We start from the raw sequence: 26,793 nt of genomic DNA, 5'->3' as shown, positions 1-26,793 counted from the left end.
GTGTGACTGGCCCAAGGCCACACAGCCAAATTCCATGGAGAAGTGGGGATTCGAACCAGGGTTTCCCACATCCTAGTCCAAGACTCTAACCACTATACCCCAACCAGCTCTCCAAAGAGAGACATGCAGAGCGTGAATAAGAGGGACACAACATAGGGCACTTGCAATCCTACTGAGTGAGAATGAGCAACTCACAGATGCTGAGTTGGCTACAAGAGACCTGGGTGCCAGATGGGGCCGGATTGTTGTGCGTTTTAAGTGTTTGCATCAAAAATGGCTTTGTGATCAGGTAGGACTTTGAATGTTGAACACATACGAACACATGAAGCTGCCTTCTACTGATTCAGACCCTTGGTCCATCAAGGTCAGTATTGTCTACTCAGACCAGCAGCGGCTCTCCAGGGTCTCAGGCAGGGGTCTTTCACATCACCTACTGACCTGGGTGGCCCAGGCTAGCCTGATCTCGTCAGATCTTAGAAGCTAAGCAGGGTTGGCCCTGGTTAGTATTTGGATGGGAGATCACCAAGGAAGTCCAGGGTTGCTGTGCCGAGGAAGGCACTGACAAACCACCTCTGTTAGTCTCTTGCCATGAAAACCCCAAAAGGGGTCGCCATAAGTCGGCTGCTACTTGACGGCACTTTACACACACACATTTGCCTAGTCCCTTTAACTGGAGATGCTGGGGATTGAACCTGGGACCTTCTGCATGCCAAGCAGATGCTCTACAACTGAGCTATGGCCCTTCCCCAATGTTAAAAAAAAATAGGCATCCCACATGAGAAACCATTACATTTTCCAAACTGTTTTGTGGTGGCAGGTTTTGCAGTCTCAGAGCCAGAGAAACCCTGAAGACACACAAGCTCTGGAGCCAGAGATGACAGAGTGATGCCAGCGAATCCTTGGAGGAAAGAGCTTCTAGCCCCCCCCCCCCCGTACCTTCATGAAAAAGTTAAAAGACAAGAGAGCAGGTTGTAATAGATCTGAAGAGTGCAAACTTCAGGGGTCTCTGTAGCCAGGCACATGGGCTGCTATAGTGAGGTGGGGTGTGGGGGAACAGTGTGGCACTGCTTTCTGCCCAGCTATGCAGTGGTAAGGATGGATTGCTGCAGAATTTGCTCATGGATGGCAAAATCCAAGCCTCAAGAGCCAGGACTACCTAAAGAACTTTTGTTGAGCTTTGGTGTCTTATGCTAGAAGGTACTTAACAACAGAATTGAGAGCTAGTGTGGTATAGCAGTTAAGTGCGGCGGATTCTAATCTGGAGAACTGGGTTTGATTCTCCACTTCTGCATATGAAGCCTACTGGGTGACCTTGAGCTAGTCACAGTTCTCTCTGAACTCTCTCAGCCCCACCTACCTCACAAGGTGTCTGTTGTGGAGAGAGGAAGGGAAGGCGATTGTAAGCTGGTTTGAGACTCCTTTCGATAGAGAAAATCAGGGTATAAAAACCAACTCTTCTTGTTGTCCTCCTTCTCCTCCTCCTCATTGGCCCCATTTCTCAAGACTCAGTTAAAGTGAAAGTGAGGAATCTCGTCACTCCCAGGGCTCGCATAGCTGTCACAAAGCCTACAGCAGGCCTAGGGACTTTGATCCCCTCCAGGGGAATCCAATGCACATCGTTCCTTTGCACTAAACAATGGGGTTTTTCTTCCTGGACTGGCCCATGGATGGCCGGTATATCTACATGGGCGAAGGATATGCATCTACCACACAAGTTTGCCAGGGAACCAAACAGCACACACATGAAACACACATGCAGACGACCCTTGGTCCATCACAGTCAATACTGTCTACTCAGTCTGGCATTGGCTCTCCAGGGTCTCAGCCAGAGGTGTAACTCTGGTGTAATGCAGCCAAAGCAATGCTCACAGGAGGCCTGGAGCCACTTTGGTTCGTAGCGCCTACACATGCACTCCATTGTCCATATTTCTAGCAGTCTTCTGCTGGTGTCTGTGTACCAGTATCTCAAACGTGCAAGCTTAGCAGGATTTGAGCAGGGTTTGGACTCGGATGAGGAAGCAAACCACATAAGGGCTGCTGACTCATTTAGGCAGCCTGCTGCTTCCTTGGTGGGCATTCAGACATTGACTAAGCACAGGTGTGTCGAGGGTGTCATCCTCTGTGAAAAGCGAAGGTGTCTTCTCTGCCCCTTTGGGAGCAGACTAAGAAGTCCCCCACACACACACACACCCTGCTGGCATATTTTAAGGGGAGTTCACCTAATGCTTTGGCCGGATCCCAGGACTGGCGAAGGCATCTATCAGAATTGCCCCAGAAGATGTGCTTGGTTTGAAAAGTTCCCTCCCTCCCTCCCTCCCACCCTGCAAACTGCACTTCCTCCTGCTGATATGAGCCTGTGGTTTTCGTGTGGTTTTCAAGTGGTGATTGTGCTTCAGCAGAATTCTGCAAAGGCCCAACTGTTTGGGAGGTCAAGAGATTTCCAAGGTCCTTCAGCATCTATTTAAAAAAAAATGTTTTTTTTATTGTTCAAACAAGTAAAGCATACATGCAAACATACGAACATACACATTCAATTCTTACATGATACTGGAACTTGCTCTATAACTTCTATTCTGTTATACCTTCATTGAGTTATTATATGTGCATATCTGTCAGTGCATTTCTTACTTAAATTCTTACATTCGATATTTTTTATTAACAGCTGTATAATTCAGGAGTACTTTCCATTTTTCATAAAAATCAGAGGTTGATCTACTAGGCACTAAAGACGTTAACTTAGCCATGGTGGCATATTCTGCTACTTTATTTGTCCATTCAGTTTCATCTGGGTAGTCCTCTGCTATCCACTTTCTTGCATACTCCACTCTTGCCGCTATCACCATATCATTAAATAGTTCTATATATATATATATTTGGCATATTATCCAGCAAAATATTTAACAGCATACTTTTTGGATCTAACACAAACTTGATTTTTAATATTTTTGCATTTCAACATGTATCATTTCCCAACATTTTCTTGCCTTTTTACAAGACTACCACATATGGTAAAATGTTGCATCAATACTTGGCATTTCCAACATTTCCCATCAAATCCTTTACTGGCCTTTACATCTGTTTGGACTGGCCCTTTTGTGGTTTTATGTATGAGCCACGTCTGGCCTGGCTTATTGGTCAGAATCTGCTGAAGTTTGTCTCTTCTATAACAGGGGAGGGGCCATGGCTCAGTGGTAGAACCTCTACATAGAATGCAGAAGGCCCCAGGTTCAATCACCGCCATCTCCAGGACCAAGGAGTAGGTGATGTGAAAGACCTCTACCTGAGACCCTGGAGAGCTATAGCCAGTCTGAGTAGACAATACATACCTTGATGGATCAAGGGTCTTATTCAGTATATGGCAGCTTAAATAGAAGGTTGCGGTTCAGTGGCAGAGCATGTGTTTGGCTTGCAGAAGGTCCCAGGTTCAATCCCTGCCATCTCCAGTTAAAGGACCAGAGAGTAGGTGATGTGAAAAAACCTTTTCAGCCTGAGACCTTGGAGAGCCACTGCCAGTCTGAGTAGATAATACTGACTTAGACCAAGGGTCTGTTTCAGTAGAAGACAGCTTCATGTGTTCATGTGTAACCAGCTTGGAGGGGGATGCATTCTGTTCTTCCCTATTGCTTATTACATTTAGTGGGTTTCTGATTCAGCCTGTCCCGTTCTCTCGCCGTCACCTACCTCTCAAGGTTGCTATGAGGATAATGTGGAGAAGGCAGACCCATGTACGCTACCCCGAGCTCCTTGGAGAAACAGACGGTGTGTGTGTGGGGGGGGGAGACACACACAACAAATAGGTATTTGACAGGCATGAGCTGTGCCACAATAGATGGATGGTGCATGTGCTGTGCTCATTTTGACAGTTCCGAGTTGTGCGCATCGTTCTGGACATTATGGCTCTGTTTTACATTGCCCATTCTAACCCCCACAATGGAAACAGGTCTTTGTCATGTACCTTCCAGTCTTGCTGCTGAAGATGTGGGAAGTGGAGGGAGAAAGGTTGCTATTTTGAATGTGGTATTGAGAATCCTTTTAGCCACAATGATTTCCTCACAGCATCACAAACCTAGCAATTTTTTTCTCTCCCCCCCCCCCCCCCGCTCTCTCAGTGCACAGACTAATGGGGAATCAGCCTGGAGCCTGCTTAAGCTCCATCCAATTTGGAAGCATTGGGAGTGCTTAGCAAGCATGTCCAAAAAGTAGAGAAGTGGGTATGGGCGGGGGGGGGGTATGTTCTTTAACAGACAATGTGCCTGTGTTTGGGATGGTTGTGACTGCAGTGGTCTTTGGAAATGTGAGTCTGCATGGAACAGACGTCCTTAAAAGTCTGCAGAATGTTCTTAATGCGCAAAACCTCCCAGATCTTTCTCTCTTTCTCTTCCTGCAGGATGGGCACGGGTAGTTAGGTAGTTGCTCTCTTGAAGTCTTTGAAGGGCGGTCACTGAGAGGAGGGCAGGGAACTGTTCCTGTTGGCAGCAGAGGATAGGACTCACACTAATGGGTTTAAATTGTGGGCGAAGAGGTACTGGCTGGATATTAGAAAAATATGTTACAGTAAGAGTTGTTCGACAGTGGAATCAGCTACCTCGGGAGGTGGTGAGCTCCCCCTCACTGGCAGTCTAAGCAGAGGCTGGACAAACACTTGTCAGGGATGCTTTAGGCTGATCCTGCATTGAGCAGGGGGTTGGACTAGATGGCTTGTATGGCCCCTGCCAACTCTATGATTCTGTGATATTCAAGTGACAGAGCACCTATCTCCAGACACCCTGAAAAAAGGAATCCTTTGCTTTTGATTGGCAAGGTGGGCATCGGGGTCTGCAGGATTGCTTAGCTGCCAGGGGCCCCTGGGGGGGGCACTTCCAACTCCTGGTTGATGGGACTTAACGGGAGTGTCAAACGTGTTTGCTGGCTTCCTGTGCTATCCGCCCACAGGAAACAGCCCTTCATGCATTACAGGGATGGCTGGGGGAATCTCCCTTTTCATGTGAGCAGGATGCCCAGAGCTGGGGGGGAGGGCTGTGGCTGAGTGGTAGAGCATCTGCTTGGCATGCAGAAGGTCCCAGGTTCAATTCCCAGCATCTCCAGTTAAAGGGTCTAGGCAAGTAGGTGATGTAAAAGACCTCTGCCTGAGACCCTGAAAAGCCGCTGCTGGTCGTAGACAATACTGACTTTGATGGACCAGTGCTCTGATTCAGTATAAGGCAGCTTCATGTGTTTATATGATTGATGTAGGTAAGAGCTGAGCAGAATGCCTTTCTGGCTAGGATGGTATATGTATGCCCATCCACAGGGCAGGGGTTCTGCTGAACTGCACTTTTCCAAGGTCCACCTCAAACTTTCTTCTGGTCCTGTGTACTGTTACTCTGCCCCACCTGGGAAGATGGGTTCTTGGATGGAAGGGCAAGACAGAAATGCTTTATTTAAATACTAAAATCAATAAGGGCCCAGGCTAGCCTAATCTCGGAAGCTAAGTGGGGTCAGACCTGGTTAGTATTCGGATGAGAGACCACTGAGGAAGTCCAAGGTTGCTGTGCAGAGGAAGGTGATGGCACACCACCTCTGAGCATCCCTTGCGTTGACCTGGATGGCTCAGGCTAGCCTGATCTCATCAGATCTCGGAAGCTAAGCATGGTCAGTCTTGGTTAGTACTTGGATGGGAGACCACCAAAGAAGTCCAGGGTTGGTACTCAGAGGCAGGCAATGGCATACCACCTCTGAACGTCTCTTGCCTTGGAAACCCTGTGGGTTCTCCATAAGTCAGTTGCGACTTGATGGCACACACACACACACACACACACATGCAATGAGATTTGTAGCCTTAAAACCATCTGTGGGATAAGTATGCCTTCCCCTGCCAATTGCAAATTCTGGGGGGAATGTTGACCTCTCAGGGGGTTCCCTTGCTGTTTATTCCCCATGCACGTCACTTCTGCCTTGGATCAGTGTAGGGAACATCTAGGGCTGCCGATTCGGTTCGTCCCGAACCAAAAAACAGCCGAATTTCCCCCGATTCGGCGGTTTTTAGTTCGCATGGAACCGAACTCAAAAAAGGCGGGAAAACGGGGAGCCGAATTGGGCGAGTTCGGGGTGTTTGGTGAATAAATTTGGCAAATTTGTGGTTCGGCACAGCAGTATAACCATCAGTTAGTAAGCAGCATTCTCCCGCGGCCAATCTGTGGCCAAGCAGGGTCTTCTTCTAGCCAGTCAGTCGCAATTGAGCACGTGAGCCCAGCTGCTGTGCGGCCCGGGGAGAGAAAGAGAGAGTATCTGTTTGTGTGAGAGAAAAATCCCCATGGGGGGTGCGTGTGCATTTTTATTTCATTTACAGCACACATTTGAGCCATTCCGTGGCTGCAGGGGGTGCATTTTTTGGGATACAGTGTAGCTTCAGAAGAGCCTTTTTGCAAGAACCCCCAAGTTTTATAAGATGGGATCAGGGCCCCCCGAAATATGGGCCCCGAAAGGGGTCCCCCCCTTAATGTGCATTTTTATTTCATTTACAACACACATTCGAGCCATTCCGTGGCTGCAGGGGGCGCATTTTTGGGGGTACAGCCCCCAAACTTTCAGTGTAGCTTCAGAGGAGCCTTCTTGCAAGAACCCCCAAGTTTTGTAAAGATGGGATCAGCCCCCCCCCCCGAAAGATGGGGTCCCCCACTTTTCCATATTGGGATTAATGGGTTCAGCCGATCCTGTGTGCATCTCGAGAGTGGCAAATCCAAGGCAAAACCTCCCGTGCTTAAATGGAATCGTATTGGATTACCCAGTCCTCCCAGTCCCTCCTGATGGAACAGAAGACATCCACAGTAAGACCCCTTTTGGGGCTTTAATCTATAATTTTTTCCCGTGTGTATGTGGTGGGGGGGAAGCAGAGTCTGTGGGGGAGGCAGTTTCTGTGGGGGGTGGAAGCCAAAGGAGGCTTTCGCCCATTCTGCCGAGGGGTGTGTGACTGCTCACCTCTGTGGGAGTGTGTGTACTGCTTTTAAAGTTTAAAGTTGAGTTTGTGCGGTGGCTGGCGAGTCTCTCTCCACTCGGCACCCAGGCCGCGCCTCCTCCTTGGTGTTTTCCCCTGTTTTTGCCCCTAGCCTGGGGTTGAGTGCAACAGGGCGGCTTGCGTGAGATCCCCTGCGTCTTGGATTTTTTCCCCGTTTGGGGGTGTACCGTGGCACCATATTGGTTGGAGAGGTGGGGGGGGTGCTGGTGAGACTTGCTTGAGTTTGGTGGGGTCGTTTGCATAAGGGGGGTGCGTCCCTCCACCATGAGAAGAAGGAGCAGGGCAGAAAATACTAACTCTGGTGTGTGTGTGTGTTTTTTTCCCTTTGGTTTTTTTTTTTGCACAGTCTGTTTTGCTGCTCGCTCAAAAATGTTTTTGCAAAATCTGACTTTCACAATACATTTGCACGGTCCAAGTCACCTGCTCCTTTTTTCCTTTTTGTTGAGTTAATTAATAGCATGCAATGCACAGCTTGCATGTTGCTTTGCATTGCAATGGTTAGCACGGGAGGTTTTGCCTTTGATTTGCCACTCTCTAGATGCATAGGATCGGCTGATCCCATTCATCCCAATAGGGAAAAGGGGGGACCCCATATTTCAGGGCCCCCTGATCCCATCTTTACAAAACTTGTGGGTTCTTGCAAGAAGGCTCCTCTGAAGCTACGCTGAAAGTTTGGGGGCTTTACCCCCAAAAATGTGCCCCCTGCAGCCACGGAATGGCTCGAATGTGTGCTGTAAATGGAATAAAAATGCACATTAAGGGGGGGGACCCCTTTCGGGGCCCATATTTCGGGGGGGCCTGATCCCATGTTTACAAAACTTGGGGTTCTTGCAAGAAGGCTCCTCTGAAGCTACGCTGAAAGTTTGGGGGCTGTACCCCCAAAAATGCGTTCCCTGCAGCCACAGAATGGCTGGAATGTAGTTTTTATGGCTTTATTCAGCCGAATTTTTCCTCGAACTCAAATCTCACGCCGAATTCCACGGATCCGAAGCAGGGGAGTTCGGACTTCGGCATTTCCCGAATTAGAACAGGCCGAGCCGAATCCGAATTTTACCGATTTTTTTTTCAACAGCCCTAGGAACATCTTGGGGCTGCAATCTAGAAACTTTTGTGGATGGGGGACATACTTGCCCCCACCCTTCATTGCAACTTTTGGGGCACAAAATAAAGGTATAAGGCCGGGCAGTGTCTTTGAAGCTCTGTTTGCCGAGGAGTGTCCCTACTCCCTCGGCATACAGTGAGGATGGAAGCATTTCCTTTTCTCACAGGTATGTAGCAAAGACAAAATTCCTCTAGAGTCATTATGGGAGGGGGGATTGCTCACACCAGACTGCTCCCTTTCCTTCTTTCCTTCTTTCCTTCCTTCCTCCCTTTTTTTCTTTTTTTGGTTCAGGTCTGAGTCACACTTTCGTGTGCTTGTGTCTCTGAACCCCATGACACGTCCCTTGGGAAGGTGTTCTTGCCACATCTCGCCGCAGTGATGCCGAGGAGATGTTCCAGCACCTTATCCAGTGCCTTAGGGGATTGACAGATTGGATGAGTTATCTGGGAAAAAGAGAGAGAGAGAGAGAGAGAGAGAGCATGAACAACAAGTTGAACCTGTGGGAAGCTGCGCAAAGCAGCTCCCGAGTTCACGTGGTCCCTTGCTAACAAAGTGGCATTGATTTGATCCTTGGCCGCAGCAGCCAAGAACATAAATCAACTCTTTCTAGTGATTGGAGACGTTCTGCCGAGCTTAGGAAGTGAGGCTCTCCATCCCTGAAGTTCCTGAGAGGAAATGTGGAGAGGTCGGCTCTCGATGCGCTCCAGTAATTGAGGCACCTGTTTCGAGCACCGGCTCTGCTCGGTGGTGGAGGGATTTGCATCTCCTTGGCGTGTCAACGGCCAGAAGCAGGGCTCAAGGCGCTGAAAGTGTGGGGCAGTCAAGAGCTAGCATGCCCCCCCCCAGCACAGATTCCCTCTGGGCACACTTGTTTTGGAGGAAACCACGGTGCAAGACTGACCGTGCAAGACGCATGCAAAAGATGAGTTGGTCGGCGTTCTCTTTTGACGTTGCTGTGCCCAGTGTAGGCTCCCAATTCTGCACCCTTGAATTGTCCTTGGACTCACCCAGTGGGGAGGTTGAGAACAGTCTTTGCCATTTAAGGGCCCTGACGCTTGAAATCCCAAGTTCTCACCGCTCAGATAGACTGCACCTACTGTTCTACAAGGAATCGTCTCAAAAGTCATTGTACGAAAATGAGATGATTAACATCTCAGGTTGCTGTTCTTTAGTAAGCAGAAAGTGGCCAATGCTGCATGTCTCTGGTTACCTCTTCCCCAACCTGCAGTAGTCAGTAGCTGAATGAACTTGCTGCGGGCACGGAACCTGCCTGGCCTGCTGCCCTGGCTAAGCCTCTGATTAAGTTGTCGACTGACTTTTCATAATTGCGTTCAGTAGCATTTGAAGTGTTCAAAACACATCTCACACATTGTCTTGTTGTAATCCTAACAACAACATTGTGAGATAGGCCAGATTCATTCTCGAACGTCAGAGGCAGGAAATCCCTTGGGCTCATGCAACAGTCTGACAGACCCTGATTCAGTTCAGCTTCTGATGTTAAAAGGGTATTGCCTTGAGCAGTGTCTCTTCCCTGCTGATTCAGCCCCCCCATTCCCATTTCGATTTTGATTTCCTTTGTGCAAGTTGAACCCATTAATCTTTATTTTGTGCCACTTTGTTTTCTTGCACCAGTTATTTCCCCATAAAATGTATGCATTTTTCAACATTATTTATGCTTCAGTAAATCAGCAGTAAACATGTAAGTGGCACATGGACTTTGTATAAACCGAGTATAAAAACTGGTCAGTGTGCTTCCGCAATGCAAACAAGACATTAAAATCAGCAGCAAAACCAGGTACCCTGGAGTGTTGACCAAAATGCGTCCCTTTATAATAAAAACGGACCCGTTAGCACATCTCTCTGGGAGACTACCGGGAGACTTGGTGTTTTTTGGAGACCAAATGGAAGTTCCTTGGAGTTTCTTGAAGGATGAACAAAGTATTGATGTAATAATGGATCCCTTTTTTAAAAAAAAGCAGAGTGTTGTCTAACAATCCTAAAATGTTTATTTACTAGCACATTTGTGATTTAATATTAATTTCAGCTTTTGTTTGCAGTCTCTTAGTGGCAGAAATAGAGATGCGGGGCTTGCAGTTCTTTTTCTTAAAAAGAAAGAAGGGGGAAGCTACTTAACCTCCATGGATTGTGTTGTGGGAAAATAAAACCCATTTATGATAAGATTGTCAAGAATATCTCCAAGCTGATCAAGTTACAGAAGTGTGGGTGGCTTAAAAGAAGTGGTATTTGTAAGTCTCTTTTAGAGTTTTTGCATTTTGAAGTTTGAGGTTTCAGGTGCCATTGAGAATGCTTGACTACTGGCTTGAAATGGGGAAATGCGACGTTGCGGGACTGTGGCTTGGTGGCAGCGACCATGCCTTGCATTCAGAAGGTCCCTGGTTCAATTCCTGGTATGTTCAGTTGAAGGCATTAGGAAAGGCCTTTCTTTGCCTGAGACCTTGCAGAACTGTTGCCAGTCAGAAGAAACCATACTGAGCCCGAGGAACCATCACAAATGCCTCTGGCTCAGTTGTAAAACATACACTTTGGATGTGAAAGGGTCCCAGGTTCAATCCCTAGCATTTCTAGCTCAGCTGACAGATGTCGAGAAAGATTTTGAGTTATCCAAGACCTCCGAATGCTGCCGTCAGTCGGAGTAGGGAGTAAAAGACGTTGAGCTCGATGGGCCAATAGCACAGCCTCTTGTGTTCATTCTTGTGGAAGAAGAAGAGTTGTAGTTTTTTATACCAAGCTTTCCTCTACCTTTAAGGGGTCCCAAAGCAGGTTACAATTCTCTTCCCTTCCTCTCCCCACAACAGACACCTTGTGAGGTAGGAGGTGCTGAGAGAGTTCGAAGAGAACTATGACTAGAATCATAGAATCATAAAGTTGGAAGGGACCACCAGGGTCATCTAGTCCAACCCCCTGCACAATGCAGGAAATTCATAACTACCCTCCCCACACACACACACACCCCACTCCATGCCCAGAAGATGGCCAAGATTCCCTCCCTCTCATGATCTGCCTAAGGTCATAGAATCAGACAGATGACCATCTAGCCTCTGCTTAAAACCCTCCAGGGAAGGCGAGCTTACCACCTCCTGAGGATGACTGTTCCACTGAGGAACCACTATAACTGTTAGGAAATTCTTCCTTATACTGAATCAGACCCTTGATCCATCAAAATCAGTATTGTCTACTCAGACCAACAGCGGCTCTCCAGGGTCTTGGGTCTTTCACATCACCTACTTGCCTAGTCCCTTTAACTGGAGATGCCAGGGATTGAACCTGGGACCTTCTGCATGCTAAGTAGAGGCTCTACCACTGAGCCACAGCCCCTCCCCTATGTCAATCAGCTTCTCTATATTGTCAGGCCATTGGGCCATCTACAACAGGAGTGCCTATTCTGAGGAGTAGCAGCTCTCTTGGGTCTCAGGCTGGGAGGGGGGGACTTTCCAAAATCTTTGGACCTGGGACCTTCTGCATGCAGAGGTCATGCCCTGCCTCGGAGCCGTGATCAATGTAGACCTGGCTTTGGGCCACATCTAAGTCTTGAGATTTCCTGTTCTGTGCCTGCCCCAAAGTCCTGCCGGTTGCCCCATGCATGGTATCCCTGCTGCGGGTTGGAGGCAGATAGAAGGAGAATCCTGCACCAATGTTGTTTAAGGATATGGAAGGAACCACAGAGTTTTGGAAAGGGGCAGAGTGAATAAGAATCTGATCATCTTAGTCTGCTATCTCAAGAAAGTCAAGGACTTCCTTGATAATCTGCAGAACATTGCCACGGTTGTTTTGTCTTCTGACACTTTGCACATGCAGTTCTTTGCAGACCCCGAAGGCAAGTCCATTGTTTACATTCCTCACTGATTTGGCATTCTTCCCTTCCCATGCTCACTTTGAAAGGGTTTCTGGTCCTCGTGGTTTGAAGAGGGGGTAGCAGTATGGTACAGCCTGATCCCATCAGATCTCAGAAGCTAAGCAGGGCCGATACCTGGATGGGAGACCACTGGTCTGACCCAGCAGGGCTGTTCTTATGTTCTTATCAGGGGAAGGCCTCAACCCCTATGCCCTGTTGCTGGACCACTAGAGTAACTGGCTGGCCACTGTGTGAGACCGGTGCTGGATTAGATGGACCACTGGTCTGATCGAGACAGGCCCTTCTTATGTCTTTATGAAGGCCTCGGTGACCTGTTGCTGGACCTCCAGAGGAAGTGGCTGGCCACTGTGTGAGACAGGTTGCTGGACTAGGTGAACCACTGGTCTGATCCAACTGGGCTCTTCTAATGCCCTTATATTCTTACACCTTCCTTGCTTCTGCTTCTGTGGTCCTGTTTCCTGGCAGCTCCTGTTTGACAGTGGGGGAGGGGTCTGGAATAACTGCGGCGTGTTGAATTATTCCCACCCTGCTCTGGCACTCCTGAGATCTCGGTGGGCAGGGTGCTAATTGCCCTCTTATCCGATCTAGAGCCCCACACGTTTTGGATGCTTTGGGTGGAAGCTTGATTTCCGGGGTGGTGGTTGCATTCTTCTGTTCTTTTTACCCTGCGGACTCTTTTCTCCGTGGAATGTGCAGTTTGGAAAGAGGGGGCATGCAAGAGCTTGACTTGGCCTGTTGCAAGCCGGCTTGGCGGGGACGAACTGTTTGCGGGGCCCGTTCTTCAGCTGGAATGCTCTCCTCCTTGGCAGCCCTGGGCGGGGCTGTGCCGCATCAGCTGCTGTCCGGGCTCTTCCGAGGATCCAGGGAGGAGGGGCGAGAGTTGGAACAGCCTGCCCCCCTTCAGAAACACAGGAGGACCTTCCTTGAGCTTTTAGTTTTGTTTATCACATGAAAAAAGCTGGAGGCTTTTTAATAGGGCTGCCAACCTCCAGGTACTAGCTGGAGATCTCCTGCTATTACAACTGACCTCCAGCTGATAGAGATCAGTTCACCTGGAGGAAATGGCTGCTTTGGCAATTGGACTCTATGGCATTGAAGTCCCTCCCCTCTCCAAACCCCGCCCCAGAAACCTCCCACCCCTGGCGAAGAGGGACCTGGCAACCCTACTTTTTAAGTAGGCAGAAACAACAAAGATGCAGGCAGCATTCTACCCAGCAGTTTAAGGGCACTTAGCTGTTTCCCCCTCCTCCTCCCCCCATCCTGGTCAATGAGTGCAGATGTTCTGGAGTGATTGGCAGATCAAATACGACCAACAGTCAAATGCAGTTAACAGGACAGGACATCCAATAAGCAATGCAATACGATTCAAATTAGCAGAAACCTGGAAACAAGCAGAAATCTGAAACAGAGCATGGACATTTAAACGTGACTCATTAAATAGTGCAGAAATTACATGGGAAGGGCATAATGGCAGCAGCAGACAGTGTGTACTGTACACAGTTGTATAACCCTCACTCCCTGTCCCTTTACCAAAGGCTCTTTCTGAAACGTTTTGACTGAAACAGCTTGAAACTTGCTTGATTTCTGCTAGGGGGGAAAAAAACTTTTGCTGTATAAATTGATTCCTTTTGTTGCATTCTGCCTTTTAGAACAGGAAAGCAGGACAGGGATTCTCTAGTAAGAAATAAACACTGAGGTTTTCTCTATGAGAGCCAGAGTGGTATAGTGGTTAACAGCGGTGTTTTGGAGCGGTGGACTCTGATCTGGAGAACCAGGTTTGATTCCCCAGTCCTCCACATGAGTGGCGGAGGCTAATCTGGTGAACTGGATTTGGTTCCCTACTCCTACACATGAAGTCAGCTGGGTGACCTTGGGTTAGTCACAGTTCTCGTACAGCTCTCTCAGCCTCACCTACCTCACAGGGTGTCTGTTGTGGGTAGGGGAAGGGAAGGTGATTGTAAGCTGGTTTGATTCTTCCTTAAGTGGTAGAGAAAGTTGGCATATAAAAACCAACTCCTCCTCCTCTCTGTTCATTTCTGCCCTGACTTGGATGGCCCAGACTAGCTGGAACTTGTCAGATCGCAGAAGCTAAGCAGGGTCAGCCCTGGTTAGTATTTGGATGGGAGACCACCAAAGAAGCCCAGGGTTGCAATGCGGAGACAGCCAATGGCAAACCACCTCCGTTTGCCTCTTGCCCCGAAAACCCTACAGGCTTTCGACTGTGACTTGATGGCACTTTCCACTGCCAATCCAGATATGTGAGCTAGAAAACTTCCTTGCATGCTTCTGCGAGGCTGGCTTTAGCTGGCCCTGGCTCTGATCCACCAGTCCCGCCTGATTTGAGAGCCCTCTCTGTAGCCCTTTGGAGCAAGTGGTGGAGAGTTTGCCTGCCTCCCTGGCAGGGCTTCAAGAGACGGGGGCGGATCCAGCCGGCGGAACGCCATCTCCCCAGAGCCTGGGAGAGCGCGGAAGCCCCAAGCGCAAGGAGGCCGTTCCCAGGCCCTCTGCTACGTGACTGGCTCTGCTAGCCGGCAGGCCCCTGCATGCTCGGGGAGCCAGCAACACTTCAGAGCTGGGATGCTTGGCAAGCACTCGCTCACCTGTGGCAGGTGTGGGCAGGGCCGGAGACAGAGCTCGCTCCTCGCCAGGGCAGAGGGGGTGGAACGGCGGCGCGCTGGAGGCTCGCCGGGCCAGCTCTCGGGAAATCCCGCTGCCGTGCTGCACCGGGGCTTTCTGCCAGGGCATGCTCTGCCCCTTGGAGCCCCCCCCCCCTGCCACGTGGCCGGCTCTGCGTGAAACTCTGCTTTGTAACATATTTAAATTCCACACCCCAGCCATCCCAATCCTGTAATCGGGATACGTTTAGTAAATGGATAGAGTTGTGTGATTTCGTGGCACTCTTGTAGAAGAAGAGCTGGTTTTTATATGCCGACTTTCTCTACCACTTAAGGGAGACTCAAAGTGGCTTACAATCACCCTCCCTTCCCCTCCCCACAAGAGACACCCTGTGAAGTAGGTGGGGCTGAGAGAGCTGTGACTAGCCCAAGGTCACCCAGCTGGCTTCATGTGGAGGAGTGGGGAAACAAATCCAGTTCACCAGATTAGCCTCTGCCATTCATGTGGAGGAGTGGGGAATCAAACTCAGTTCTCCAGATCATAGTCCACCACTCCAAACCGCTACACCACCCTGGCTCTCTTTTGTACTCTTTTGCATAATTTTTTTCTGGATTTGCTCATAACCAGGAGAGGTCAGGAGTGCCGAATTTCTGCTTCCTGGCTACAGGAATTCTCAGTCAGCAATTGCCCTGGGTTTTGATAGAAGGGAGGTCTAGTTGTTAGCATGCTGGGGAAGCCCAGGTTCAAATCCCCACTCTGCCATAAAGCTCTTAGGATGAGCTTGAAGTTCAGTCATACACTGTCACCCTTTCCTACCTCACAGTGTTGTTGTGAGAGTAAACTGGAGGATAGGAGAAGCCCTTCTGAGCTCCTAAGATGCTAATACTGAGCACCGTGGCGCAGAGTGGGAATCTGCAGTCCTGCAGTCAAAAACTCTGCTCACGACATGAGTTCGATCCCGATGGAAGTCAGTTTTAGGTACCCAGCTCAAGGTTGACTCAGCCTTCCATCCTTCCAAGGTCAGTAAAATGAGTACCCAGCTTGCCGTGCGATAGGTCCTGGTTCTCATTTATAGTTTGGGAGAACGTATTATTGCAGCATTTAAAACTGGAGAGTTCTAAAGTGATGGTTAAAAGGTGAAGGTCCCCTGTGCAAGCATCGGGTCATTCCTGACCCATGGGATGACGTCACATCCCGACGTTTACTAGGCACACTTTGTTCACGGGGTGGTTTGCCATTGCCTTCCCCAGTCATCTACACTTTACCCCCAGCAAGCTGGGTATTCATTTTACTGACCTCGGAAGGATGGAAGGCTGAGTCAACCTTGAGCCGACTACCTGAAACCAACTTCCTGTGGGATCGAACTCAGGTTGTGAGCAGAGCTTGGACTGCAGTACTGCAGCTTACCACTCTGCACCATGGGGCTCTTAAAATTGATGGTTAAGTCTTGGTTATATTGTTGTATGGGAGACTCTTTTGAACGAGTATGGAGTTTTATGTATTTCTGTTACTATTATTACTCTTATCATGCCAATAAAGGTTACTGAAACTGAACCGAGTACCCAGTTTGCTGGGGGTCAAGTGTAGATGACTAGGGAATGCACTGGCAAACCACCCCATTAACACAGTCTGCCTAGTAAATGTTGGGATGTGACATCACCCCATGGGTCAGTGATGGTTGTACAGGGGACCACCTTTACCTTTAAGATGCTAGTGGGCAAGCATCTCTTGGTAGATCAGAAAATGTGCAAAATGTGTATTGGGTACAGGTTGAATATTTTTTTAAAACTAAAATTTCTCTGTCAAGAACATCCTTGACATTGTGCAGAAATCTCTGAATAACATTTCCTGTATTTGGGAGAGGGGCCACACAATGACCGTTGCATTTCCTTGCCCCCCCCCCCAAGACCAGAATGAATTATGAAAATCAGCAAAAAAATATGTACGTTTCCCCAATGCATGGGTCACAGGATTCAGCTTGTCTTGGGGTGAAGTTTACACCGATTTTTAACGCACCCTTCCATGGGCTGCTTTGAGTGGCGGCTAAATGCAACCCCCTTTGTAATGTGACGGTGTGGCGATTATCCTGTTTGATACTCTTCCTGGAAAATGAGTTCCAGGATATCAGTCGAAATGGCCCTGAGCAGTTGAAATGAGCGGACGTGGGTGGCCTGTGGCTCTGATGGAGAGGATGAATTGGGGGGGGGGAATCGTCTCTGGTGTCTATGCCAAAATAACCCCGTCACAGGAGCCTTTGGTTCTCCCAGTGCCACCATCTGCCCGCCCCCCTCCCGCCCCCTCCTCTTTACCACTCTCACAATGCCAAGGCTCTGTGCCTCACCCCTGATGCCCGTCTTCTGCTGCACAGCTGCCGGGATGCACGCACTGCGACTGAGCCAGAGGCGGCCACTCAGCAAGCGGGCAGGTGTCCTTGCGCTAGATGCCATCTGCAAGTTGATCAGGCGTGCAGAGGTGAGGGGCAGAGGTTGCAGTCACCTCAGGTGGTACCTCTGGGGGTCATCATTGGGATTCGAAGTAGGGGAGCGTGTGCACGCGTGTGCTTGGAGATGTTCACCCATTCCTGCGTATGCGTCATGTTTGTGCATACATGCTCACTGTGCAGTGTGTTGTGTATGAAGAAGGAGCTGCAACTTGGAAGGTCTCTGTTGCAATCTCACCTCAACAGGATACCTTAGAAAACCTCTTGGTTTCCAGCCTCAGCCCTCCAGCTCTAACATGGGCCATTATTCTAGCCTTCCTTGCAAGGGGTCTGACCCATGGATCCATTTGGTTAGCAGGGGTGTTTTCCTCAGAAGACCACCTTGTTTCAGTCAAAGGCTCTTTCTACCCGAGCTCTGCCACTTGTAGAATGGATCCGTGGAATCCAATTCAGAGTTTTTGGAAGTCTAAAACAAGAGAATGGAAGAGCGTTCAACATTTGAAAGTACTAGATAAGTGCAGTAGTAGTTGTAGTAGTAGTAGCAGCAGCAGCAGCAGCCGTAGTAGTAGTAGTATTTCCCATCAGTTTGTCCAAGGTGCTATAGCTGGGTGGTAGAGTGCCATTATGCATCAATCCCTGCCATCTCCAGTTAAAACTGGGCAAGACCTTTGCTTGAGATCTTGGGGAACTGGTGGCAGTCAGAGGAGATACACAGCTGGTCAGGCAGTTCATCTGACTCTCTTTGTACACTCTTCATATTCCATGCACACCAGCCTATGAACTGGCTAGCAGGAGCCACACCTCCTTTCTTGGATTTTCATGGCCAGAGACAACGTTCCAGACTGCATAAAGTTGGATCTAGTAAAGCAGTTCTTGCGTTCTTCCTGGGTGACTCTATTATACACTTGCTTATCCTGGAATTATGGAAAGCAGAGTTTTAATCTCCTGATCTGCCAGGGGACCGTTGACTCTGCACCTGTTGAATGAGGAAATGACAGAAACATCTCATCTCTGGGTAGCCACAGCATCAGACATTAACTTCCATGTGTGAACATGGTGGATCACTCATTGAAAATGCCAACCCAGTGCGCGGCTTCTGTGAAAAAGTCAAATTCCATGCTGGCCATAATTAGACAAGGAATTGAGAATAAAACTGCTGATATCATACTGCCCTTGTACAAATCTATGGTGAGACCACACTTGGAATACTGTGTACAGTTCTGGTCACCACACCTAAAAAAGGATATTGCAGGGCTTGAGAAAGTGCAGAAAAGAGCAACCAAAATGATCAGGGGACTAGAGCAGCTGCCCTATGAGGAGTGATTAAAATGCTTAGGGCTGTTTAGCTTAGGAAGAAGGCGATTAAGTTGAGACATGATAGAGGTCTATTAAATTATGCATGGTATGGAGTGGACAGGGAGTCGCTTTTCTCCCTCTCTCATAATACTAGAACACGGGGTGATCTGCTGAACCTGGAGGGGTAAGAGATTCAAAAAGAAGTATTCATACAACGCATCGTTAAATGGTGGAACTCCCTACCCCAGGATGTGGCGATGACTGCCAACTTGGAAGGCTTTAAGAGGGTAGTGGACATGTTTATGGAGGATAGGGCTACTAGTCTACTAGTCAAAATGGGTACTAGTCAAGATGCATACCTTTTCTCTCCAGGATCAGATGAGCATGCCTATTAGATTAGGGTCTGTGGAACACAGGCAGAACAATGCTGCTGCAGTCATCTTGATTGTGGGCTTCCTAGAGGCACCTGGTTGGCCCCTGTGTGAACAGACTGCTGGACTTGATGGACCTTGGTCTGATCCAGCAGGGCCTTTCTTATATTCTTATGAACAGGCCATCACGGACAGATAACTTCAGTATTTTCAAAGGCCATTTCAGTGGAGTCAGGATGCCTATTCTGCTGCTAGTCCTCAAGTGATGGGCATGTTCTGATGTCCACTGGGCTTCTGTTTCCCAAGAAGTCCAGTTGGTTCCCTCACAGTTTACTTTTCTGAGCAAGGGGCTCTCGCCCCAACAAACTATTAGCCCAGGTGGCAAATGATCCCTTTTAGCTTTTCCACTACGTGCACTTCTGCCTGTTTCCTCCCCTACCGCTTTGCTGCTGTATTTTTGCTGGTTTTCAATGGTTGCATCAGTGGTTCTTCGTCGTTTGTGATTTCGTTGTTCCGATGTGTTGTCTCTTGGTGGCCTTGAACATCCCGTATGGATTGGGAAAGTAAATTTAAAAAATAAAGCTGGCCCTCAGAGAACATTGTCAACTGGAACCGGCATGGGGCAAGGGGATCATGTCGTCTGGCGGTCTTTGCCGGACTGGTCGTTGACCATCGTTTTCATTCTTCGCTGTTTTCTGCTATTGTAGCTCAGCGAAATGTGTTCGTGCAAAGCTGGACTTCTATGAAAGCTAATGGGAGGTTCCTTGGCGAAACGGTTGGGAATGGCAGACTGGGTCCCTTGAACGGCCACTGATCTGCCCCTCCAGTGTGCACCAATAGGGAAATGCATGGGTGGCACCCCTCTAGGTCATGTAGGTGACAGTAAGGTTTCCAACCTCCAGGTACTAGCTGGAGATCTGCTGTTACAACTCCAGTAGATAGAGATCAATTCCCCTGGAGAAAATGGCCTCTTTGGCAATTGGACTCTATGGCATTGAAGTCCCCCCTCCTCAAACCACGCCTTCCTCAGGCTCCGCCCCAAAAATCTCCTGCCAGTGGCGGAGAGGGACCTGGCAACCCTAGGTGACAGTGAGGCCCAGTGGCGCTGGTGAGCAGTCCTTTGCACATTGTCAGCGGGCATAAATTCTGTTTGTGATCCCTGTAGGTGTAGTTTCTGTGTCTGTGGAGGCGGATTCATTAAGACTTTGCACATGTTCAGTGTGCATAGAGGAGAAGTGTGATTGCACTGACAAGCCCCACCCATTACGCATGCTTCCTGTTCCAGTGTGAGGAGTCCTGAACGTGTTATCTTGTACAGACCTTACATTGAAGAAGAAGAGTTGGTTTTCATATCCCGCTTTTCTCTACCTTTAAGTAGTCTCAAAGCGACTTACAACAATCTCCTTCCCTTCCTCTCCCCATAGCCGATACCTTGTGAGGTAGGTGGGGCTTACAGAGTTCGGAGAGAACTGTGACTGGCCCAAGGTCACCCAGAAGGCTTCACGTGGAAGAGTGGGGAATTGCACCCAGTTCTCCAGATTAGAGTTCGCCACTCCTAACCACCACAAAACTCTGGTTGGGGAGGAGTCTTCCCCCTGCGATCTCACTCCCCCCCCCCATGCCTAGGGTTGCCAGGTCCCTGTTTGCCACTGGCGGGAGGTTTTTGGGGAGGAGCCTGAGGAGGTGCCATAGAGTCCAATTGCCAAAGCGGCCGTTTTCTCCAGGTGAACTGATCTCTATCGGCTGGCGATCAGTTGTAATAGCACATCTCCAGCTAGTACCTGGAAGTTGGCAACCCTACCCATGCTGATTGGCCATGCACACTGTGAAACACTTGTCACGACTGTGCATTCGTTCGAGGCTCAGAGACATGCATGTGCAGCCCCCCAACCTGGATTCTCCAGGGCGATGGAACCCCAGGCACATCACTGGATGGCGCCCGCGTTCAGATGCTTTCCCAAACAGCCTTGCGCACATACAGATGCACGTACGTGGAAGGGGTTCCCGAAGGATCCCTGGAAGGGAGAAACTTGGGAAAGCATTAGAGAGAGAGAGGAGGGGAAGGATTTCAAGCGCTGCTGCCTCCCTGCATTTCATAATGACAACTTTTAAAGGCCGGGCTGCCTCCCGCCTGCCTCCTTCCCCTAGGCCTTTGTTCTCTTTTCTCTCTCGGCACCTCCTTTCCTTATTCTGTCTGCTTTTCCGCGTCTCCCCACACTTCTTGTTTCTGGGAGGACCCGCTTTTCTAGTTCTCGGCTTTGCCTTTCCTTCTCTCCCCCACCCCTCTGCTCTGTTTTAAATATAAATACCAGCTGTATAATTATTGGAGCGTTATCTCTAAACACGCAGATTAGGGGAGAGACGCAGCAGTAGCTTCCCCCCCACTTTTTTTAAGGCTGAATTGAAACGTTGATTATCTTGCGAGAGAATTATCTCCCTTGGCAGGGAAGAAAGGCCTCACCTGAGATGCTATAATGACAATAATTTTTGAACGTCTTCTGCTGGGTGTAGAGCCCCTTTAATCCACAGAGCCCAACAACAAAAAGCCCCCCCCCCTTTAGAACTGGTGGAGCCTCCCAGAACTAAATTCAGGGTTGTTTGCATACTGCTAGCCAGATTCAGGTTCTGCACCTCGAATAGCTCCATTCTGCACCTGCCGTGACTTCTGCCCGTTAAGCACATTTGCAAGACTTTTCTGTTTACTTTGCATCCTTATTTTTTTCTTTCCTGGTTGCTTTTCTGAATAGTCTGTTCCTTCTAGTCACAGGAGCTTCTAAGATCACCCGGGCGTTTGCAAATGTATCTTTGCAGCCGTAGGGATTAGAAATTTGGGCTGGGGTTCAAATTTCCACCACATTTATTTATTTATTTGTCCCCTCATTAACTCATCCCTTCCTTCCTTCAAGAGCTCTGAGTAGTAGACGTAGCCCTCCCTCCCTTGGGCAGGCCTTCCATGAGCGTGGTTCTGCCACTGGAAAGGCACTGCCCTCTGCTGACCTGCGCCCTGCCTTGGATGGTTGGGCACGGACTGGGAATGGGCCGTGGCTCAGTGGTAGAGCATCTTCTTGGCATGCAGAAGTTTACAGGTTCACTCCCCAGCTTCTCCAGTTAAAAAGGACCGGGCAGGAGGTCATGTGAAAGACCTCAGCCAGAGACCCTGGAGAGCTGCTGCCGGTCTGAGTAGACAACACTGACCTCAATGGACCAAGGGTCTGATTCGGTACAAGGCAGCTTCATGTGCATAAGGGCTCTAAAGAGGGCCTTAATTATTTTACGGGGTGGTTTTTCAGTGGTGGCTTGTGGAAAAAAACAGCTAATGCGTGTTTTGAACAAACAATATTTTCCTCTCGCTGCGGCTTTTCCTGGGGAAGGAAAGGGCAGGAGAAAGCAGCACACTAAGAGCGGTGCCTCCCAAGGAGTATGTGTGTGCATGCCCTTGGGTACTGATAATGCAGAATTTATTCAGATGACATAATATAAGAGTAGCACAGGTGGATACCTCTTGTGAATAGAGTAGGGCTCCCTTTCCTTTCCCTGTTACTGTTCTCTTGTATTTCAAGCTAAAAATCAGGCCCCCCCTGTTCCCACATGGCATGATCTGTGCTCTGGTGTTTATCGCCACAACCTGCTGGGCTATTTCTAACTCTCTGGCTCCATCAGTCAGTTCACACATGCAGGTTCACCGTCCTTTCATGGTCACAGCATCAAGCAGTGACTTGCTTGTACAAATGAGCATCCCCATCTCATTTCATATCACATTCCAATGGAGTCAGCTGCAGCCTGTCAGTGGAGTACAGAGAAACAATCCCCTGCCTCTCCCTTTCTCACCCCATAATGTTGCTCTGCCCGCCATTCCCTCCTTTCCGAATTACAGTTTCACTGGGAGAAACACTGCAGAAAAAAAATTCTGGATGTGACTGGATTCCTTTTGTGCAGAGCTTTGCTGCACCACCAATATGCTGTAACACATTGATAAAACATTGCACACAAAAAAGTGGTCGATGCAGCCATATGTTCAGTTGCATCAAGATTGCTTTTTTTGCAATGTGTTTTGTAGAACACCACACAAAAGGACCTTGATGCGCTTATATATATGATCACATCAAGACTTTTTTCACCCCAGTATGTTATCACTGCACACGTGTGTATCAGTAAAGTAAAAGTATGCAGGGAAACATGAAAGTAGTGAAAGTTACAGCAACGTTCATGTGCCAGTGATTTGTACAATTGAAACAAACAAACAAACAGACAAACAAAAAGGAACATGGAGAATTCTGAATGGATCAGTTCCACTTCAGAAAAGAATTAATTCAGAATTCCAAAGTCCGGGGGGGGGGGATTCAGATAAAGACAACTTCAGATGCGTCGCTGTGAGTACATTGTGGTGGGAAATCAAGCTAGCAACGTTCATGTGTGAACCAGTCCCAAGAGTTTGAGTAACCACGCCATGAAAAATCTAGTGGTGGAAGCACCCTGGTGGTGGAAAGTGCTGTCAAATTGCAGCTGACTTAAGGGAACCCCGTCAGGTTTCCAAGACAAGAGATGAATAGAGGTGGTTTGCCATTGCCCGCATCTGCACAGCAACCCTGGACTTCGTTGGTGGTCTCCCATCCAAGTACTAACCAGGCCTGGCCCTGCTTAGTTTCCAAGATCTAATGAGATCAGGCTAGCCTGGACTATCCAGATCAGGGCCATTAATTCATTGGGTCACCATAACTCAGAAGCATCTTGACGGCACATGACACACATACTAAAGGTGCTTTGGGGCCAACTTTGTGGACCTCTTTGCAAGGCTTCTTTCTATGCCAGCATGCTTCTATGCAGACTCGGGAAAGCAGCCATGATGCTGGGAAGGAGGATGGTCCCCAATGTGTACATTGGTAGGGTTGCAGTGGGCTTGGCTTGTGGTAACGTGCTGCCGTCAAGCAGCAAACAGGGAAGGGGCTGTGGCTCAGTGGTAGAGCATCTGCTTGTCACGTAGAAGGTCCCAGGTTCAATCCCTGGCATCTCCACTTAAAGGGACTAGGCGACTAGGTGATGTGAAAGACCTCTGCCTGAGACCCTGGAGAGCCACTGCCAGTCTGAGTAGACAATACTGACTTTGATGGTCCAAGGGTCTGATTCGGTATAAGGCATCTTCATGTGTTAAACAGGGAAAATCAATTGGATGCACAGTGCAGTGGGGTTCTGGCAAGAAAAGTCCTCTCCCTTTGCTAAGTTCTTTTATCTTTTTTCCCCACCCTTCTTTCCCTCTTCTCGCAGGCCTCTGGGCTCAGTCGGTGCTCGTCAACGACACTGTCTCAGGGTTCATTGGGACTGACGTGATCCTGCACTGCAGCTTCACCAACCCCAACCCAACCAATGTGAAGATCACGCAAGTCACGTGGCAGAAGGCCACCAACGGCTCCAAGCAGAACGTGGCCATCTTCAACCCCAACATGGGCGTCTCCATCCTGGCCCCATACAAAGAGCGGGTGCTCTTCCAGAGCCCATCCACCAAGGATGGCACCATCCGACTCTTGGGCCTCGAGCTGGACGATGAAGGGGTCTACATCTGCGAGTTTGCAACTTTCCCCAGTGGCAACCGGGAGAATCAGCTCAATCTCACTGTGTTCGGTAAGTGGGTCCAGGCAACTGTTGAGGTCCCATCTCAAGAAAGGTGCAGTTCTGGTTCACTTGGGTGGAGGCTTCCTCTGTGTTTGGCAAGGGGAGGGGCCGTGGCTCAGTGATAGTACACCTGCTTGGCATGCAGAAGGTCCCAGGTTCAATCCCCGGCATCTCCAGTTAAAGGGATTTTAAAAACAGAGTTAAAATGCATACAAATCATAAAAAAACATTGGTTAGGGAAAGAGGGGTCGTTGAGGGAATGCTGAAAAAACTTTTCAGCCGTCCACAGGAAGATGGCAACAGAAGGAGACAGATGAATCTCCCTGGGGAGAGAGTTCCAGAGCTTTGGTGCCACTACCAAGAAGGCCCTCTCCCTGGTTGCCATCTGCCTAATCTCAGAAGGCAGGGGCACCCAAAGCAGAACCTCCAAAGATGACCGCAGTGGTTGGCCAGATTCATAAGGGAGTTCCTCTTCTCCTCAACTGAGAAGGGCTGCAGCTTTGCATTCAGTGTGCTCAAAGTTCAGCCCATGTACACATGCACATGCAGGTACACACCCCTCAATCTGCCTTATACTGAGTCAGACAGCTGGCCTGTCTAGCTCAGCGATCTGATCTGACTGTCCATGGGTGTCCAGGGTCTCAGGAAGAAGTCTTTACCATCACCTCCTACCCAGTCCTTTTAACTGGAGATGGTGGGGATTGAACCTGCGACCTTCTGCATGCAAAGCAGATACTCCAGCACTGAGCTACGGCCCCTCTACAAAATCCCCAACATCTCTATTTAAAGAATGCCTTGGAAAAGACCTTTTTTTCTTCCTGCTGCTAGTCAGAGAAGACATTATTGAGCTGGATGGACCAAAGGCATATTCTGTTATGTCCCTCTGGCCATCATTGCTGTATGACAGCAGAAGGGTGGAGACAGTAAGCATTTTGCAATCTTTTGAGGTGGTAGAAAGTGCCATCTAGTCGCAGCCAACTTAGGGTTGGCTGGGTTTTCAAGGCAAGAAACATTCAGAGGTAGTTTGCCATTGCCTGCCTCTGCGTCATGGCCTTGGACTTCCTTGGTGGTCTCCCATCCAAATATGGGGAGAGTCTGTGCCTCAGTGGTAGAGCATCTGCTTGGCATGCAGAAAGTCCAAGGTTCAATCCCCGGCATCTCCAATTAAAGGGACTAGACAAGTAGGTGATGTGAAAGACCTCTGCCTGAGACCCTGGAGAGCTGTTGCCGGTCTGAGTAGACAATACTGACTTTGATGGACCAAGGGTCTGATTCAATATGAGGCAGCTTCATGTGTTCATGTGTATTGACCAGGGCCAACCCTGCTTAGCTTCTGAGATCTTACAAGATCGGGCTACCCTGGGTCATCCAGGTCAAGGCTGCATTCTTCTACCAATTAGTTTTTCATAGCAAGTCTGTGGTTTGCAGGTAAGGTGGGCCCTCCCTCCTGTGGTACAGTTGGGGCACAAAGTTCTCTTGCACAATTCCCATTGAAGTGAGCAGGAGATGTGCAAGAGCGTTGGGGGGGGGGGTTTCCTGAAGCAGGGACCCTGGGAAATCCTGAGCGGGTCAGCTTCCTGCCCCCAGTCCAAAAGTATTCATAGAACCATGGAGCTGGAAAGGACCACCAGGGCTGTCTAGTCCAACCCCCTGCACAATGCAGGAAATTCACAACTACCTCCCACACACACACATCCAGTGACCCCTGCTCCATGGCCAGAAGATGGCTAAAAAAAAAAAAATCCTTCAGGATCCCTGGTCAGTCTGGCTGGCGATGTTGTTCAGTCATCTTAATGCAACCAGCCTTGAGCCCTTTCCACCTAGAACTATTGAGAAGAAACCAAGAGGAGGCTTCAGAACATATATAAGGTGTATATCTTTTGTACCAGGAAGGAGAATAATTTTGGGACCTTTCTGCAGCTCAGCAGAAAGCCCTTTCAGTCCCCTGAGCCCATCAAGAAAGAAAAAAACCCTGTTTCACAACGTGCCGGAGCTAATGTAGGGCTGTTTGTATACTAGTAACTAGATGCAAAGAGCCCCGTGGCTCAGAGTGTTAAGCTGCAGTACTGCAGTCCAAGCTCTGTTCACGACCTGAGTTCGATCCCGATGGAAGTTGGTTTCAGGTAGCCGGCTCAAGGTTGACTCAGCCTTCCATCCTTCCGAGGTTGGTAAAATGAGCACCCAGCTTACTGGGGGTAAAGGGAAGATGACTGGGGAAGGCACTGGCAAACCACCCCGTAAACAGGGTCTGCCTAGTAAACGTCGGGATGTGACCCACGGGTCAGGAATGACCCGGTGCTTGCACAGGGAACCTTTAACTAGAGTTAAAGGTAACTAGAGTCAGGTTCTACGTTCTGTGCCGAATGCAAAGGATCCCGTGCAAACTGGCTGGCTGTTCTTCGTGCTCTCACTGCCTCACTTCAGCTGCTGTGTCATCACAAGAAGGTTGAAAGCGCTGACCTATTTCCCAGGGGTGTGGCGAAGCTTCAGAAG

At 49.1% G+C, this 26,793-nt stretch overlaps 1 protein-coding gene and 1 non-coding gene across 2 annotated transcripts in view; both read left to right on the top strand.

Moving 5' to 3' along the window:
* Positions 1 to 26,793, top strand: part of LOC130487366 (nectin-1-like) — a 152,804-nt gene that overhangs the window by 91,647 nt on the left and 34,364 nt on the right. Inside the window, exon 2 of the mRNA XM_056860858.1 lies at positions 23,956 to 24,309. Coding sequence (XP_056716836.1) covers positions 23,956 to 24,309 — 354 coding nt within the window. The remainder of the gene's footprint in view (positions 1 to 23,955; positions 24,310 to 26,793) is intronic.
* TRNAD-GUC (transfer RNA aspartic acid (anticodon GUC)) lies at positions 23,634 to 23,705 on the top strand. The gene has a single exon. It is a non-coding gene; the product is annotated as a tRNA-Asp (tRNA).

The sequence above is a fragment of the Euleptes europaea genome, chromosome 14 (genome assembly GCF_029931775.1).
Source record: "Euleptes europaea isolate rEulEur1 chromosome 14, rEulEur1.hap1, whole genome shotgun sequence".
NCBI classification, from domain to species: Eukaryota; Metazoa; Chordata; class Lepidosauria; order Squamata; family Sphaerodactylidae; genus Euleptes; species Euleptes europaea.
This window is presented reverse-complemented; position numbering and strand designations above follow the sequence as displayed.